Source organism: Lotus japonicus, chromosome 3 (assembly GCF_012489685.1).
Source record: "Lotus japonicus ecotype B-129 chromosome 3, LjGifu_v1.2".
NCBI classification, from domain to species: Eukaryota; Viridiplantae; Streptophyta; class Magnoliopsida; order Fabales; family Fabaceae; genus Lotus; species Lotus japonicus.
Window position 1 is genome coordinate 85838342 of NC_080043.1, and position 17794 is coordinate 85856135.

The 17794-nt window shown below is 39.1% G+C and overlaps 3 protein-coding genes and 2 non-coding genes across 5 annotated transcripts; 2 read left to right on the forward strand and 3 right to left on the reverse strand.

The window, feature by feature from the left end:
* Positions 1–5220: 5220 nt before the first annotated feature.
* LOC130746805 (probable L-type lectin-domain containing receptor kinase VII.2) lies at positions 5221–8493 on the reverse strand. The gene has a single exon (XM_057599534.1). It carries the CDS (start codon positions 8372–8374, stop codon positions 6338–6340), a length of 2037 nt encoding a protein of 678 aa, XP_057455517.1. The 5' UTR covers positions 8375–8493; the 3' UTR covers positions 5221–6337.
* Positions 8494–9051: 558 nt separating this feature from the next.
* Positions 9052–11570, reverse strand: LOC130746804 (probable L-type lectin-domain containing receptor kinase VII.2). The gene has a single exon (XM_057599533.1). The coding sequence runs from the start codon at positions 11390–11392 to the stop codon at positions 9281–9283; it is 2112 nt and encodes a 703-aa protein (XP_057455516.1). The 5' UTR covers positions 11393–11570; the 3' UTR covers positions 9052–9280.
* A 4734-nt stretch (positions 11571–16304) lies between these two features.
* On the forward strand, positions 16305–16375 carry TRNAG-GCC (transfer RNA glycine (anticodon GCC)). The gene has a single exon. It is a non-coding gene; the product is annotated as a tRNA-Gly (tRNA).
* An 11-nt stretch (positions 16376–16386) lies between these two features.
* TRNAF-GAA (transfer RNA phenylalanine (anticodon GAA)) lies at positions 16387–16459 on the forward strand. The gene has a single exon. It is a non-coding gene; the product is annotated as a tRNA-Phe (tRNA).
* Positions 16460–17115: 656 nt separating this feature from the next.
* Positions 17116–17746, reverse strand: LOC130742897 (14 kDa proline-rich protein DC2.15-like). Its single transcript, XM_057594995.1, has one exon. The coding sequence runs from the start codon at positions 17718–17720 to the stop codon at positions 17322–17324; it is 399 nt and encodes a 132-aa protein (XP_057450978.1). The 5' UTR covers positions 17721–17746; the 3' UTR covers positions 17116–17321.
* Positions 17747–17794: the final 48 nt, after the last annotated feature.

Genomic DNA, 17794 nt, shown 5'->3' on the forward strand with positions numbered 1-17794 from the left:
GGACTTTTGTTTTAGTAAGAAAACCCATGTGACCCGAGTACAATCATCTATAAAGGTAAGGAACCAACGGGCACCAGAAATATTTGGGACATTTGAGGGACCCCACACATCAGTATGAATTAAATAGAAGGGGAAAGTGCTCATATTATTACTAACTGGAAAAGGTACACGCTTGTGCTTAGCAAGCTCACACACTTCACAATGAAGACTCTCCACATCTAATTTGCTAAAAAGGGAAGGGAATAACAATTTTATGACTCTAAAGGAAGGATGTCCAAGACGACAATGATGTAGGAGGACCTTCTCCTTGTTGGTCTTTATTGAATTAGAGAAAAAAGACTTGCAATTTTGTAGGTCTAGTGGCAGATTCGGGCTGTCCAAGTAATAAAGGCCATTCCATTCTCTAGCATGTCCAATCATCCTCCCCGAGTGCTTGTCCTGCAGTATACAAGCATCGTCATAAAAAACAACAATACATGATAGGTCTTTTATGAGTTTTTTTATGGAAATCAGACTGACGGATAGTTTAGGGATATGAAGGACATTTTTAAGGGTTTTGGATGGGCTTATTTCAACTTCTCCTTGACCTGCTGCAGTCATCAGAGTGCCATCTGCTGTGGATATTTTCTTATTGCTAGGGCAAGGGGTGTAAGAGGAGAAATGTTTAGGTAGGGGTGTCATGTGGTCAGTAGCTCCAGAGTCCAGTATCCAATATTGGTTATATTGTTTATCTGAGGCATTAAGTCCAAAAGAAAAAGGAAACTCACCAAACGTACCTGAATATGCTAGAGAACAACTACCTGTTGGTTTATCCAACTTGTTGAGGAGCGATCTCATTTTCTCTAGATCATCCTGGTTAAGTTGAATCAATCCTCCTTTATTTTCTTCACTGGTTCCAGCAGCTACGTGCGCATGTCCTCCCTTTCTTGTGTTGTCTCCTTTTTTTCCCCACTCCCTATCTCGGTTTTGGGGCCCCCACTCTCTACTAGGTGGCTTTCCATACAGCTTCCAGCAATTCTCACGAGTGTGGCGAGGCCTGTTGCAGTTGGTACACCACACCCCTTCACCTTTCTTCTCCATATTGCTTATTCCCCCTTTTTTCTGATCTGCCATCATGGCCGAGACCCCAGAAGCTTTCATGGCTGAATTTTCTACAGTTGAGGTTTCTAGCATTACTCCCCTTTTGCTTTCTTCACTTCTGACCATAGCTACTACTTCATTAATTCCTGGAACTTTTTCTTTTCCGAGGATATGGGCTCTCACTTGATCAAAATCAGAGTTAAGCCCAACCAAGAAATCATAGACTTTATCTTGCTCAATATACTCTTTGAGCATTGCTGAATCTGTTGGGCACTTGGCTTTTATGACCCTGTAATGATCTAACTCCATCCACAGTGATTTGAGTTGATTGGCGTACTCAGTAACAGTCTTGTTTCCCTGTTTTGCAGCCATAGTCTTCACCTTCACGTCATATATTTGAGCAGCATCTTTAGCTTTGGAGTATGTCTCCTCCATGGCCTTCCAAATCTCCTTTGCAGAATTAAGAAACATGCAAGTATCAATGATTTCTGGGATCATTGAATTCCATAGCCATGCCATGATCATAGAGTCCTCTTCGTCCCATTTTGTAAATTTGGGATCTCCTTCTTTAGGGGCATCACCAGTCAAGTGGTTAGCTTTCCCTTTACCTTTCAAAGTTCTGCCAACAAGCTGGGACCATTTCAAGTAATTCTTCCCATTCAATCGGTAGGCAGTGTTGATGTTCTGCAGTTCTTCCTGAGTTTTCTGCACCACTTCATCAACTGGGTTCACCATGGCCACAGCAGTACAACAACCTCAATGCAGTGAGGATGTATTCTGAAAGGAATGATCAACAGCAATGAAGGCTGTACTAAAAAAGTATGATTGACAGCAATGAAGGCTGTCCTCTAGGGTTTTGATTTGCGCAGTCAGAGGCGGCTCCCAGAATTTGAGAGCTCCGATACCATCTCAAGAATTAGGGTAGAATGAATTGATTTCATTGAACTATGCTGAGAATACATCAGTCATATATACAAGGCTAGAAAGCTATTTTAGGAAATACAATAACACCTATACAATCAGATCCCTATGATTAAGGGATATTTCCCTCATACACTATAATTGTAATATGCTAAATAAGGAAGTAAGACAACTAATAAAACACTGATTCTGACAGAAATAATACAGCTAATATAACAGATTCTAACAGGTACGATTGAAAAGACCAAGATACTCAGCTGAGGTTGTGTTAGTAAAATAATTATGAATGTGAAATTGAAAATACTAGCAAATATTCAATCCATACCTGGTAGTTTTCTCCATTTATTATCCTCAACAGCTTCATGTGATTGTCGTTTGTGTCATTGAACTATTCCTCATTTCTGATTGTATCAAACTCAACTCCCAGAACATGGTTCTTTGGATTACCTTCATTGGTACGATTGAAAAGACCAAGATACTCAGCTGAGGTTGTGTTAGTAAAATAATTATGAATGTGAAATTGAAAATACTAGCAAATATTCACATTGTATCAACATATATCCAAAGGATCGAATAACATACCGATATCAAACAAACACAACATGCAATTACAATAAGAATTAAACAATGATAGAGAAATAAGAGAAAGGGTTTAGATGAAGCCTGAGTTGAAGCGAGCTAGGCGCTGTCCTTAGAGAAAAAAGGCCTCAACTACACTCCCAAATACGTCAACCTGTTGGATCAGTCGTGTGCAGCGAAGGATCCCGAACTGAAGAACTGTGCTTGCAAACACTGTGACTGGGAGTTTAGAATTAGGATGTGCATCTGGGAGTTTAGAATTAGGATGTGCATATTTATCTGGTGTTTGAATCTGGTGGTTTGGTTGTTATTTGGAGAAGTCTGATTGGTTTCTTTTTCGGACTCAATATTCGCACCTACAAGTGCTTTTCGTTCTTGTGGTTTTGGTGGAGTTCTTGTTTATCAATTGTGCTATATTCATTCCGGGTTGGCATTGGACCTGCGTGTATGGATATCAGGGAATTAGTGTGGATTGTTACGGTGGAATTGTTGTGTCTTCATGTGGCATCCATTGCTTTCCTTGATGCATGTATTCTGGAAGGAGTGTTGAAGCAATTGTTATTGTCTTTGTGGGTGGTTTGGCAATATTGGGTTTTGTTGGGTTCTCTTGTTGTATTTTGGGTTGGAGTACCCCTTGTACTCACTTTAATGCAATCTTTTGGCTTATCAAAAAAAGAAAAAAAGTAGAAGAGAAAAGAGAATAGTGTTTATTATCATTCTCAATTGCTGAAGTTTTGTTGTAGTGTCTTTTTAAAGAAGCTGCTAACGTGTTTCAAAGTGAAGAATGTGCAGCCAAAGAACCGTTCAACACAGTTAGTATCAAAACGTGTATCAAGTGTGGTAAAAGGGTTTGTTATAATAGTCAAAAGAGTAGCTACGAAATAGGAAACAAACTCATGCTTTTTCAACAAGTAAACAACCAGGAAATAATGTATTTAATTTAAAACACATAAGAAAAATAAATAGTTGTTAAATAAAAATATCAATTATATTTAAATTAGAATTTTAAATTAAAATAAATAAATGTAATTTTTCCAATAATCCCACACATAATTTAAAATTAAAAACCATTTTCAATTTTCTAAAGAGCACATAATATTCTATATTCAGCATGAGAAACCTTTCAGGTTTGAGCGCATAGGTACCTCCACTTGAGAAGATATGGAGACTTGATTGTCTTGAGCCATATCCACTGAAACCAAGCTTTAGCACGTAACACATACAACACGAATGTTCATCAAAGTTCTATCAGTGGTGCGTGTTACGGCCTTACACATGTATCTTGTTTCGTAAGTGTCATTTAGAGATTAGTCCAAATCTCACAGAGGCGGCCCCACCTCCACACTCACTAGGTGGACCCTCAAAGAGTGATCCGTGACCATCACCCCCACAAACCATTGTCGTCGGGTTCATTAAGAAGTAATTTTAACTTCAACCTTGTAATTGCCATAGTTTAAACTTTAGAGTACACCTTGCCATAGGAATGGGAGCGGAACAGCTCCGCCATATAAATTATTTTGGTACACGTTTTGACGGTGTAAACAGGAAGACAAAGCCGTGAACGAGAAGGAAGTGTTTGATGGAGGCGACTCAAAAAATGAAGGAGGTTGCAAAGGGGAGAAGGGTGGAGGAGGAGTTGAACGATTTAGTAGGGTATTTTATGAGGGTAAAAAGCGCGGCATATGGAGAAGGAACTGCCATTAGTGAGAGTCAGAATGGAGTGCTCAATGATGGCATTTCCATATAGGATGGTGTTTGTGGAGTTGAAGTTTGTGTTGTAGACAAATTCAGTAGAGGAAACAGAACTCAGAATGGTAACAATGTGAAGGAGAATGACAAGGAGCTTAAGTGGAGACATTGATAAGGAACTGAGAATGGAAATGAAACTTGGCCAAATTGAAATTGGTTGTTTTCATCTCTTATTAGTCTTTTTTTGGTCAACATCTCTTATGTCTTCTAGGAGTAAGAAGGAAATGGGGTAATAGAAGCATTTAAATGTACTGGACCCCACAGGTCATTGCATATTTGCATTGCATGCCAACACATGAATTGTCAGCCACAACTCACAGAGTTATTTGTTTGTGTGATATCTGCATTTAGATACTTGTTTGTGTGATATTAAGGGCTGCTTGGTAAGAACATATATGTATCCTCTCATGTGGATAAGTTATGTGCGTATATCACTCTTTAAGCCTATTAAATATGTGAGTCATTTTTAATATTTATGAAAAAAGAGATAGTCATAAAATTTCAAGAACCATATCTCAAGTGAGGTCAGCTATATGAATCATTTTATATCATAGATCTCGATAAAAAATCAGATTTTGAGGGATATTATTGATAGTGAGTCATTTTTTAAAACTATCTTTCAATGTTCTTTTTAGCCTCCCTCAACCCCTCTTCATATAACTAAGGATACAAGAACTACAAGAAAATGAAAGAAAGAAAGAAATAAGGAAATTTGTATGGCATAGAAAAGGACAAAAAACACACCCCTTCCTTAGCAGTTGGAAGTTGAAACTTGAAATCCCAAATTTAGTGAAACTCAAGACTTACGGTGCAAAAGTACTTGTACTATACAAATGGAAATGTTTCCCCCCAGACAACAGCAATATTTTTTCGTGAAATCTATTTCTCAATAGATTGAAATGGGAGTGCTTTTAGGTGTCCAAACACACTACCATAGTGATAGAGTGAATTTCAGTTTTCACCTTCCATCTGATACAAAATCCGAATCTGGCTGTGGGCTGTTACAAGAGATGCTTAAAAAAGATGCTGTAGAATAATATTTGGAGGGGAAAATTTCATCAAAGGTTGGAAATTTCATTGGGGAGAGCTTGTAGAACTGCTAGACCATGATGCTGCAGAGTTTATTTTCCCAATCAGACTCACATTGACATGAACACACTCTTCATTACACTCATCACTGCATTTTATCCCCTCCAACATTTTCACCACTTGCCTCATCCTTGGCCTTACACAAGGCTCTACACTAGTACATGACAGACCCAAGTTTTTTTTTTTTTTGATAAGCCATGAATTTATATTGATATGAAGTACAAGGGGTACTTCAACCCAATACAAGAGAAAGTAAAAACAAAAGACTAGAAAAATAAATTACACCTACAAACCAAACAGATACTAATGAAAAAACCCCAAATAAACCACAACTAAGCCCCACCTCGTTGGAAAACAAGCAAAAGAAATTTTCCTCAACAAAAGCCAATAGCCAGTAACACCATTTGCATCCCCAAGCATTCCAACCTTGACAGCCCAAGTGAAGCAATCTCTCAGCTTCCCCAAAGATAGGAACTATTCCTGCCCCTTGCTATAGCTCTAGTAGTATTTTATTATGTGAATGGACATGCTGATTAGATCGTGGAGTATTAATTGTATTAATTAATAAGAATATTAATTTTGAGTGAACGAGGCTTCCAATTTAGTCATCCTTTTGATTTTTCAATATTCTTTACAAATCCCCTCACCCAAACTCTTGAACAAAATGATTAGATTCTGTAGACTGCATTTAATAAGGTCACAGGACCAAGAGTACTCGCTGGACTTTTTTTAAGCACCAGCATTGAAAATTGAGTAGTAAACTTGACTTACTATTTTTTGGAAGTGTACAGTGTCCACAAGCTCAATTAAGCCAAACCTTACGGTTTGTCCGGCTTGTCCGGTCCGGTTCTTACAACACTGATATCCTTTATTCACTAAAACATGATGGATTACCTAAAATATGCAACAACTAAAAACCTTACCTGCCTTCAAGGGTTGTATCTGAATTTGATTCTGGAGTGATACCTGAGCAACTTGTGGACGCCTTAGAATTAAAACTGAATATCCTAATTTGGTCAAAAGCACCTTCAGTTCTAGACCACATTGCAGTTGATTTTATTTTCCCAAGCAAACTCAAATATTCACTTCCTTCATCACCCTCCTCCAGCATTTTCACAATCTGCATCATAGTTGGCCTCACACTAGGGTCTGAATTTGCACACACTAAACCCAAATTAAGCAATCTCTCAGCTTCCATAATGGTGTATCCCCCACAAGCATTCAACCTTTCATCAACAGCATTGTGCAATTGGCCAAGCACCATTAAAGACATAACCCATTCAATTAGCCCTGGCTTATGTTCTTCAATTGGTCTTCTCCCACAAACTACTTCCAGTACTAATAATCCAAAACCAAACACATCAGACATGGTTGAGGCTCTTCCGGTTCGAATTACTTCAGGAGCAATGTATCCCACTGTGCCTAGTATTCTTGTTGTGCTCGCCACTTGTCCCTGGTGCTCGTGCATAAGCGCCAATCCGAAATCGCCTAACCTAGCTTTCATGTCCTTGTCAAGTAGTACATTGCTTGCTTTGATGTCCCTATGCAAGACCTTAACTTCCCAACCCTCATGCAGGTATAGAATCCCTGCTGCTACATTTTTCAAAACTTCAATTCTCTCTTCCCAAGTTAGCATCTTTCCCTCTTCACAGTCAAAGATCCTTTTGTCTAAGCTTCCATTATTCATGAAGTCATAGACTAGAATCAAAGTTCCTTTCTGCTCTTTGCACCAACCTCTTAATGCTACTAAGTTTCTGTGTTTCATTCTGCCTATGCTTGAAACCTCAGCCAAAAACTCTCTCATCCCTCCTTCTCTTTCCTGAGGGATTCTCTTGATTGCAACCTCTGCTCCTTGCAAAACCCCTTTATATACCTTCCCGCTTCCTCCTATCGCAATCACATTCTCTTCAGAGAACCCTCTTGTTGCTGCATCAATCTCATGGAAACTAATCCTGTGTGGCCAGTACTCTAGTTCCCAGTCTTCAATATCTTCCAATGCCTCGTTTCCCCTACGGAGCGTGAAAAATGCTGCACAACCGCAACCAGTGATTAACACACAGACGACACTGGTGATCCCTACAGCTAAACCTCGTGCTCCGGAAAACCAACTTTTATGAAGAACAAATGAAGGCAAATTTTCTGTCACCAAAGCATTACCAATTGAAAAATTTGAATTGCTAAAACTCCAACCAAGAATCTTAACACTGTCTACTATTTTCCCTGTTGCTGCGCAGAACCCAACATAAGTTTCATCCATGAGAACCTCGGAAAGGTTAACATTCGTACTGATAAGAGGCACTCGCGGCCTTTTTTGTCCTGCACGAGCCATACTTATGTTAAGCTGGGAATGCTTAAATTCAATCCATACCTGGTAGTTTTCTCCATTTATTATCCTCAACACCTCAAATTCATTGTCATCTTTCCCACCCCAGTAGCCAGCTTCATGTGATGTGGAGGATTCAAGCGAGTTTATATCAACGCCAACATGATTGCCGTTTGTGTCATTGAACTCTTCCTCATTTCTGATTGTATCAAACTCAACTCCCAGAACATGGTTCTTTGGATTACCTTCATTGGTACGATTGAAAAGACCAAGATACTCAGCTGAGGTTGTGCCGTTTAATCCTCTTGACGGTGTAAAAAGGAAGGCAAAGCCGGGACCGGGAAGGAAGTGTTTGATGGGGGCGACCGAGAAAATGAAGGAGGTTGCAAAGGGGAGAAGGGTGGAGGAGGAGTTGAACGGTTTGGTAGGTATTTTATGAGGGTAAAAAGCGCGGCCTATGGAGAAGGAACTGCCATTAGTGAGAGTCAGAATGGAGTGCTCAATGATGGCATTTCCATATAGGATGGTGTTTGTGGAGTTGAAGTTTGTGTTGTAAACAAATTCAGTTGAGGAAACAGAACTCAGAATGGTAACAATGTGAAGGAGAATGACAAGGAGCTTAAGTGGAGACATTGATAAGGGACTGAGAATGGAATTGAAACTTGGCCAAATTGAAATTGGTTGCTACTTGCTACATGTAATTCTTCATCTCTTATTAGTCTTTTTTTGGTCAACGTCTCTTATTAGTCTTCTAGGAGTAAGAAGGAAATGGGGTAATAGAAGCATTTAAATGTACTGGACCACACAGGCCATTGCATATTTGCATTGCATGCCTACACATGAGCTCAAACACGGTCTTCCAATTTGCATTTATTTCTTAAGGTGGTCGTACACATTGTCAGCCACAACTCACAGAGATATTTGTTTGTGTTATATCTGCATTTAGATACTTGTTTGTGTGATATTAAGGCTGCTTTGTAAAAACATACATGTTCCTCTCATGTGGATACATAAAGTTATGTGTCTATATCATTCTTTACGCCTATTAAATATGTGAGTCCTTTTTAATATTTATGAAAAGAGAGATAGTTATAAAATTTCAAGAACCATATCTCAAGTGAGGTCAGCTATATGAATCACTTTATATCATAGATCTCGATAAAAAATCAGATTTTGAGGGATATTATTGATAGTGAGTCATTTTTTAAAACTATCTTTCAATGTTCTTTTTAGCCTCCCTCAACCCCTCTTCATATAACTAAAGATACAAGAACTAAAAGAAAAAGAAAGAATTGTATGGCATAGAAAAGGACAAAAAAAACACCCCTTCCTTAGCAGTTGAAAGTTGAAACTTGAGATCCCAAATTTAGTGAAACTCAAGACATATGGTGCAAAAGTACTTGTACTATACAAATGGAAATGTTTCCCACCTGACAACAGCAATGCTTTTTTCGTGAAATCTATGTCTCAATAGATTGAAATGGAAGTGCTTTTAGGTGTCCAAACACACTACCATAGTGATAGAATGAATTTTAGTTTTCACCTTCCTTCTGATACAAAATCTGAATCTGGCTGAGGGCTGTTACAAGAGATGCTTAAAAAAGATGCTGTAGAATAATATTTGGAGGGGAAAATTTCAGCAAAGGTTGGAAATTTCATTTGGGGAGAGCTTGTAGAACTCCTAGACCATGATGCTGCAGAGTTTATTTTCCCAATCAGACTCACATTGACATGGACACACTCTTCATTACACTCATCACTGCATTTTATCCCCTCCAACATTTTCACCACTTGCCTCATCCTTGGCCTAACACAAGGGTCTACACTTGCACATAACAAACCCAAGTGAAGCAATCTCTCAGCTTCCTCATTTCTATAGCCACTTTGAGCCTTCAAACGCTCATCAATGGCACAACTCAATTCCCCTTTCTCCATAAGGGAAAACACCCATTCAACCAACGGCAGCTTATCCGCCACAATAGGTCTTCTCCCACATACCACTTCTAAAACTAATATTCCAAAACTGTACACATCAGTTGCAGTTGATGGTTTCCCAAATTTGACTAGCTCTGGTGCCATGTACCCTAAAGTCCCTATTACTCTTGTTGTTTCAGCCACTTGATCCTTTTGATGCAACCTTGCAAGCCCAAAGTCTCCTAATCTTGCATGCATGTCCTTTTCAAGCAGAACATTACTTGCTTTGATGTCTCTTTGTAAAACCTCAACCTCCCAGCCCTCATGTAGGTATAAAATTCCACAAGCTACATTTTCTAAAACTCCTTTTCTTTCTTCCCAGCTCAGAAGCATGGTCTCTTCGCACTCGAAGATCCGTTTATCCAAGCTCTCATTCTCCATGTAATCATACACCAGTATCAATTTCCCTCCTTTTCTTTTACTCCATCCTCTGAAACCAACCAAGTTCCTGTGCTTCATTCTTCCTAGGCTTGAAATCTCTGCCAGAAACTCTCTCATTCCGTGTTGCTGCGTGTCGTGGTTGAATCTCTTCACCGCGACTTCCACCCCTTTCAAAACTCCTTTGTATACTTTCCCGGTCGCACCTATGCCGATCACTTTCTCTTCAGAGAACCCGTTTGTCGCGTCGTAAATCTCCTGATAGCTGATCCTCTGTGGCCAATACTCCAATTCCCAATCTTCAATTTTTTCCTCTTCCTCTTTTTCTCCCCTTCTGGTCCTGAACAGAACTAAGAACACCAAAGTGCAGCAGCAAACACTGACAAACAGTGCACCAAAAATGACACCAAGAATGAAACCATTTGATCTATATACAATTCTCCTTTGAACCATAAACAAAGGTAAATGCTTGGTGTTCAAAGCATCACCAATTGAGAAATTTGAATGGCTAAAACTCCAAGCTAGGATTCTACAAACATCCACCATTCTTCCTGTTGCTCCAGAAAATCCCACATACATTTCATCCAACAAAACACCAGAAAGGTTCAAATACTTACTAATCAATGGTCTTTTAGGCTTCTTTTTCCCTGCAGGTGCCAAAGTAACATTAATCTGTGAATTCTCATACTCTATCCAAACCTGATAGTTCTGACCATTAGCCAGCTTCAACTTCTCCAGATCGTCACCGTTTTCCCCACCCCAGAACCCAGCAGGCTCAGAATACAATGAAATCATTGAATTCAAGTTGACACCCACATGGTTATCATTCTCCTCATTAAACTCCTCGTTTCGAAAATCATCAAACTCAACTGCAAAAACATGGTTGGAGGAGTTACCAGAAGAGGATCGGTTAAAAAGCCCGAGATAATTCCCCGAAAGCGCTCCGTTCACAGCCATCACGGGCGCGATAACGAAAGCGAAACCGTGAGCTACAGGGAAGTTCTTGCAAGGAGCTATGGAGAAGATGAAAGAGGTTGCAAAAGGAAGAAGGGTGGAAGAGTTGTGATTGTGAGGCTTCTTCATTGGAACACTTTGAGGGTAAAAGGCACGGCCTATGGAGAAAAAGGTTTGGTTAGTGAGAGTGAGAATGGATTCTTTGATGGTGGCATTTCCATAGAGCTTTGTGTTGGTGGAGTTGAAGTTTCTGTTATAGACAAATTCAGTTGCTGAAACTGAAGTTAGAACTAGAAGAAAAGCAGTGTTGAGGATGAAAAGGAAGCATGAGGTACGAGGAGACATTGAAGTTAAGCAGGAAGAACAAAGAATGAATGAATGAGAAAGTGAAGAATGAAGATGGTGAAGCAAGGTTTTGTTTAAACGAGGTTCATTTACCAGAACAAACACATGTATTGGTTGGTGGGTGGTGGTGAGAAAAACAACAAAAGAGTTGAAAGTGGACTTGATGGAAAGTTAGGAGTGGCAACATTAACAGCAAAATATAAATGAAAAAATCGAGTGAGTTCGGCTCCTATCACCTCACGCGTGAAGACGTGCTTCAAAGGCTATATAAGTTACTTACAAATAATTTTACAGATCGCTCACTAACACAACTCTCATACCACCTACATGAATCAGATATACAATCTTATGAGGAAAAGTAATATTTTAACCTATTGAAGCAACATGTGTTTGATTAATTATGTGTTATTCAAAGAAAATTCAAATTTGTAGTGGCCACTTTAATCTAGCTAGGCTTGTATTGTAGTGAATAAAATAGCCAATTACTTTATGAAAATAAACAACAACTCAGAAGGAACATGTGGCTGAAATGTTTTCTTCTAACTTTTCCTACCACAGCACAAAGATCCAATGTATCCAACGTCAATTGACCCATGAAGATTCAGATGGAGGCCAAGTAAGTGGGTTAGTTAAAGGGATTCTTTATGGATAAAATTTAGGCTAAAATGCATTTTGTGCCCCTGATGTTTCAGGGGCGTGCAAATGATACCCCTCTTCTAATTTTGTCAACGTTTGTACCCTCCATGAAACAAAAGAGTGTAGTGTTTACCCTTCCGTCAATTCAACGTTAGTAAACTAACGGAGGGGCTGACGTGGCTTTTTTTTTTCTTTTTTCTGGCATGCCACGTGGATAATAGTAAAACAAATGGAAAAAAGAGATGAGGGGGATTTGAACTCGGGACCTAGAAGTAGCAAAACACCCATTTAACCAGTTGAGCTACATACATAATTAATATATGTTGTACGAAAATTAAATTTATATCATCTCCTTCATCATCATCAATTTTATATCCTCTTCTCCTTCCTCCTCCTTCTCCATCACAACACACACAGACTCTTTACATTCCTCACCTGGAATGTCACTCCAGTCTTCTTCTTCTCTTTACATTCCTCACAAGCAACATGCTGCGATTCTACACCGATGACGCTCCCGGCCTGAAGATCTCGCTGACGGTGGTGCCGCCTCTCCCCCTTTCGTTCTCTCTGGCCAGCCGCGAGCACCACCGCGCCTTCATCACCATCAAACGACCCTGAACGCGCCCCATGGCCACCACAACAGAGAAACTTTGAAACCCTAACCACCGCACCTTCAAGCTTCGATCTCCGGCGAACCCCTTAGCTTTTGGAGAAACGAATACTACCACTGAACTCCCCTCATCATCAGCTGCAAAACCCATAAAGAAATTCTCCATTCCAACAACCTCCGCCGTAAACCGCCGCCATCCACCGTCTTCTCCGGCCAACCCTCGCCGGAGGACTCACTGAGCTCAGAACCGTGGAGCTCTCCTTCCCCTCTTGTCAAATTGATAATCAATTTTTGGTAAGGAACTCTAATTTCTTCCAATTTTGGTTTGCCCCTTCCTAAACCCTAACTTTACTAGCTAATCATGTTTTAAAAGCCTAATTTATCATGTAGAAGGAGGAATGTAAAGAGTCTGTGTGTGTTGTGATGGAGAAGGAGGAGGAAGGAGAAGAGGATATAAAATTGATGATGATGAAGGAGATGATATAAATTTAATTTTCGTACAACATATATTAATTATGTATGTAGCTCAACTGGTTAAATGGGTGTTTTGCTACTTCAAGGTCCCGAGTTCAAATCCCCCTCATCTCTTTTTTCCATTTGTTTTACTATTATCCACGTGGCATGCCAGAAAAAAGAAAAAAAAAGCCACGTCAGCCCCTCCGTTAGTTTACTAACGTTGAACTGACGGAAGGGTAAACACTACACTCTTTTGTTTCATGGAGGGTACAAACGTTGACAAAATTAGAAGAGGAGTATCATTTGCACGCCCCTGAAACATCAGGGGCACAAAATGCATTTAAGCCTAAAATTTATATACTGTATTTAGGTGTTGTTTGTACTCTTGATCAATAAAAGTTAGCTTTCGTTCAAAAAAAAAGTTAGCTTCTGAACTATCATTTTTTAGTCTGTATGTCATATTTCAATTGGATAATAGTAAAGTTACACACATTGATGATTGAACTATACATATTTCAAAAAATTTATTACTATTTTTTTCATATTTTAAAATATTATCGCATATAATTTATTACTATAATCTTCTGTTACTAGTATTTTCAAAGAAAACAAACAGAAATGAATTAGTTTTTTCTTAGGTTCGATGAGTGTTATCACAATGTCCATATTAAATAACTGATTCAATTTAATAATCACGATGTCCAGCAAAAAAGGTTAACAATTTAATATAGGCTTAATTCCACTTTGGGCCCCTGATGTTTCATAAATGTGCGATCTGCACCCCCCGTGTATAAAACGTGTGGTCAAGGTCCCTGACGTTTCTAAAACGTGCGATTAACGTCCTTCCGTTAGGTTCCGTCTGTTGACCAAACAGAATGCTGACGTGGCATTTATTTAATTTCTAATAAAAAAAATAAAATATTGAAAGTTAATAATAATAAAAATGAAAAAGACTCAGTCCTCTCTCTCATACTCGACCCTCTCTCTCTCCCTCTTTCACACTTCTTCTTCTTTCTTCTTCTTTCATCTTCCTCCTTCCTCCTTCCATGGCTTCCATGGCTCCCTCAACCTCACCTCACCCCACAACCCCAAATCTCTCAGACTCGTTCTCTCTCTCTCTCTCGATCTCGCTCTGGATCTCGAGCTCTCCTCTGGATCTCGCCCTCTCTCTCTCTCTCGATCTCGCTCTCTCCTTTGGTTGGTTGGGTGGCGGTTGCAGGTGGGTGGGGGTGGGTTTGTTGAGGAGAAGCTAAAGGAAGCTGAAGAGAGGGGTTCAACATAGAACGAAGGGAAGGAAAGCGGTGGAGATGGCGCGGTGGCAGCAACGAGCTCAGGTTGTGGGAGGTGAAAGGAAAAGTGATGGTATGGTGGAAAAGGTGGTGTGGTGGTGCGGATCTGAAGAAAAAGAAGAAGATTTTGTAGGAAGCCCAGAAATTGATTTTGATGGAAGGTGCGGATGAGAGAGGGAGAAGAAGAACGAAAAGCTGGTGGTGGGTAAGTTGTAGGAAGCCCAGAAATTGATTTTGTAGGAAAATTGATTTTGATTTGAAGTTTAAGCATTTCGATAATTTCTGGATTTGGGTAATTTTTTGGAATAGAGACAATCATGCATCTTCTTCCATGGGTTTTGTTGATTTTGTATGGTGGGAGAAGATGAGATAATGAAAAAAAAGAAGAAGAGTAATTAGATTTGTGTTTAATTGTTGTTATTGAGTAGAAGAATGAGAAATGAAGCTCTGTTTAGTCAACTAACGGAAACAGACGGAAGGGCTTGGATCGCACGTTTTAGAGACATCAGGGAGCCTGACCGCTACGTTTAAACACGGGGGGCCCCGATCGCTCATTTTTAAAAGATCAGGGGCCCAAAATGGAATTAAGCCTTTAATATAAAAAGAGTAGACAAGGATATACAAATAGATACGCAGTGCCATGTGATGTTAAAATATTTTATTCATTATCTTTTCTATCTGTTGATATATTAAGCAACTTGGAATGTAATATGATGTATAGATAAAATTAAAATATTTGATATTTCGCAGAAGTGTCCTCTAATCTTCGAAGAAGGTGTGGTTTGGGCCTACGCCCCAGTAGTTTGTAGCTTCCAAGAAAGTACTTTGGGCCTCCGTCAATAACCGCCACTCTAGAGTAAATACGAACTATTGAATTGACCAAAAATACGAATTGGGTATATATTCCCCACGCAATGCCCCGGAACCTAGCTCCTTTCCTTGGAAGAAAAGTTAGAAAAGTTAACGTCGATATATAGAAAGTTGAATTCATGTCTCACTGGCATTTGACAAAAGAAAAATGCACAACTAGTTGATTTTGATTTATTGTCTTTTAATCATATGATCATGGAACTAATGATCACAACTTATTTTCATTATTCTCACACAAAAATAAGATAATTCTCATAAGATATTGTTCTGACCCGACCCTCAACCGCTCAAATCTAGGGTTTAGTGTTATAGGGTTTTGCGTCGTCAACACAATAAATGTAGAGTAAAGAGAATCTGTTTCATTCAATGAAGGTATAACCTTTTATAGTGGGGCTAAACCTGTATCCTAAATCTATTACATATGAGCCTTGTTCTTGACTTATTGGGCCTTGCTGACGACCGTCCCGAGGATCCCGGTTACGTGACACTATAACCAAACTCACACCATTTCGGGTCAACTAGCCACCAAGGGTCACACCCATCAGAATGGGGTAGGACCAGTCCAGATACATCTTCGTCGACCATAATGACTAATTTTCACTTTGACAAAAAAAACTAATTTTCACATTGTGGGTGCTTGTACAGTTGTACTATGGTAAGTGACTAATCACGAAATCTACTTTATTCTCTTAGGCTAAAGTTGAACTTCCAACCTCTTGATTAAAGGACAATAATGTGAGCAACTATCATGTTGCACCTCATTGATTTTGATTATTATTTTTTGTTTCATGGAGTTCTTTTTCTTTTGGTCAATCTTCATGGAGTTCTAAACGGCCAAAACAAATACCCCACCACTACAAATCTCAAAGAAAGAAGCTCTCGCACAATAAATTGGTGGAGTAATAGCCCAAGGCAGTAGTGTCCTTTAGTTTTTCCATATGAAATAATTCGGCCCATATACGTTGTTTGAAAAAAATATATATTATATTTGACGAATTTAAAACGAGGTAAATATATGAATATTAAAAATTCAAGGTGTGAGCATCAAGAAGCACCAGTGGTCTAGTGGTAGAATAGTACCCTGCCACGGTACAGACCCGGGTTCGATTCCCGGCTGGTGCACTAATTAATTTGCGGGGATAGCTCAGTTGGGAGAGCGTCAGACTGAAGATCTGAAGGTCGCGTGTTCGATCCACGCTCACCGCATTCTTCCTCTTTTTTTTATCGATTTCAAAATTAGGGTTTGGGGATTCTGTGATTGGATTTTTCAATTTGTTTGAAACAAGTTTAATATGGGAGGTGTATTCTGAAGAGTTCCAAGATGAGCAGATGCAAACTGAACTTGATGTAGGTGAAACACTTCTACATGTATGTGTTTTAATTTTAGTTTATATATTTACATCTTTTCAAAAAAAAAAAGTTTATATATTTACATATTCACATGTCATTTACTTAAGACATGTTCTGTTACATTTTATTTTGCAAGTAATTGTGTAGATGCACTAATAACTACTGTAAAATGGTAAGCTTAGGACTGGTTTAATTAACAGTCCTAAGCTTAAACAAGAACCTTGTCAAAGTGGCTTCTCCATTTTCTCCACTTTTTTGTCCATTCAACACTGGTATATTTAATTCTTTTTAAATTTTATTGCTCTTATTATCTTGTACCATGTGTTGATTATACCCCTATATTTATACTCAGGACATTTAAATTGTAATTCATTTTCAAGAACCTGCCATATTTGTCTAAATATGAAGGAGCAAGTGTAGTTACTTGGGATACTAGGCTGGTTGTTGATGTAAGCATGCTATCTTTTGCATATACTATGATTTTATATTAATCGTAAATTAAGAAAGGAAGATAGAGCAAAGTAAGAATCTTTGCTTAAACAGAGAACTTTTATTAGTCACTTAGATGGAATACAAAAGACTAGTGAGGCTGATGAGGAGGAAGACAAGGAGCCTTCCAAGTCCCAACCATCACTACAATAAATCACAATAACAATAATCGAATATTATCAAAGTACAAAGCAGACACCAGGATGAAAGGAGTTAAGGGTTTAATTAATTAATAGCATACGAATCCCTTAGGGACCCCCTTTCCACAGTAGTTGAGAATCAAGCTCAAGTTGATGGGGAGGTTAAGGTTGATTCCAAGCACATTAGCCTTGAGAGCAGTGCAAAGGCACACAGCAGCTTCAAGATCAACAAGTCCCTCAAGGAGGGAGCAGCATGGGGTCTTTGGTGGCTTTCCAAGCTTCACATTGATCAAATCCAACACATCAGCACACACACCTAACTTTATAGTGTCCCTTGGGCAACTAGGTTGCTTTGTGGAGGGTGGCTTTGTGGAGGGTGTGTGTTTGTGACCCTTGGCGGGTGGGGAGCATGGGACATTTGTGGAGCTAACCACTGCGAAGAAGAAGACAAGGTTGAGAGAGAGGAGAATAGCAGCCTTGGAAGCCATTGAGAAAGATGTTAATTGGTGAGTTACTATTTATTTTAAGGTTTAAATTATTGGTTTGTTTGGACGCCCATGTG

Bases quoted from the DNA above. Each gene is read 5' to 3' on its own strand.
- LOC130742897 (XM_057594995.1), bottom strand. From the start codon at position 17,720: ATGGCTTCCAAGGCTGCTATTCTCCTCTCTCTCAACCTTGTCTTCTTC.
- LOC130746805 (XM_057599534.1), bottom strand. From the start codon at position 8,374: ATGTCTCCACTTAAGCTCCTTGTCATTCTCCTTCACATTGTTACCATT.
- LOC130746804 (XM_057599533.1), bottom strand. From the start codon at position 11,392: ATGTCTCCTCGTACCTCATGCTTCCTTTTCATCCTCAACACTGCTTTT.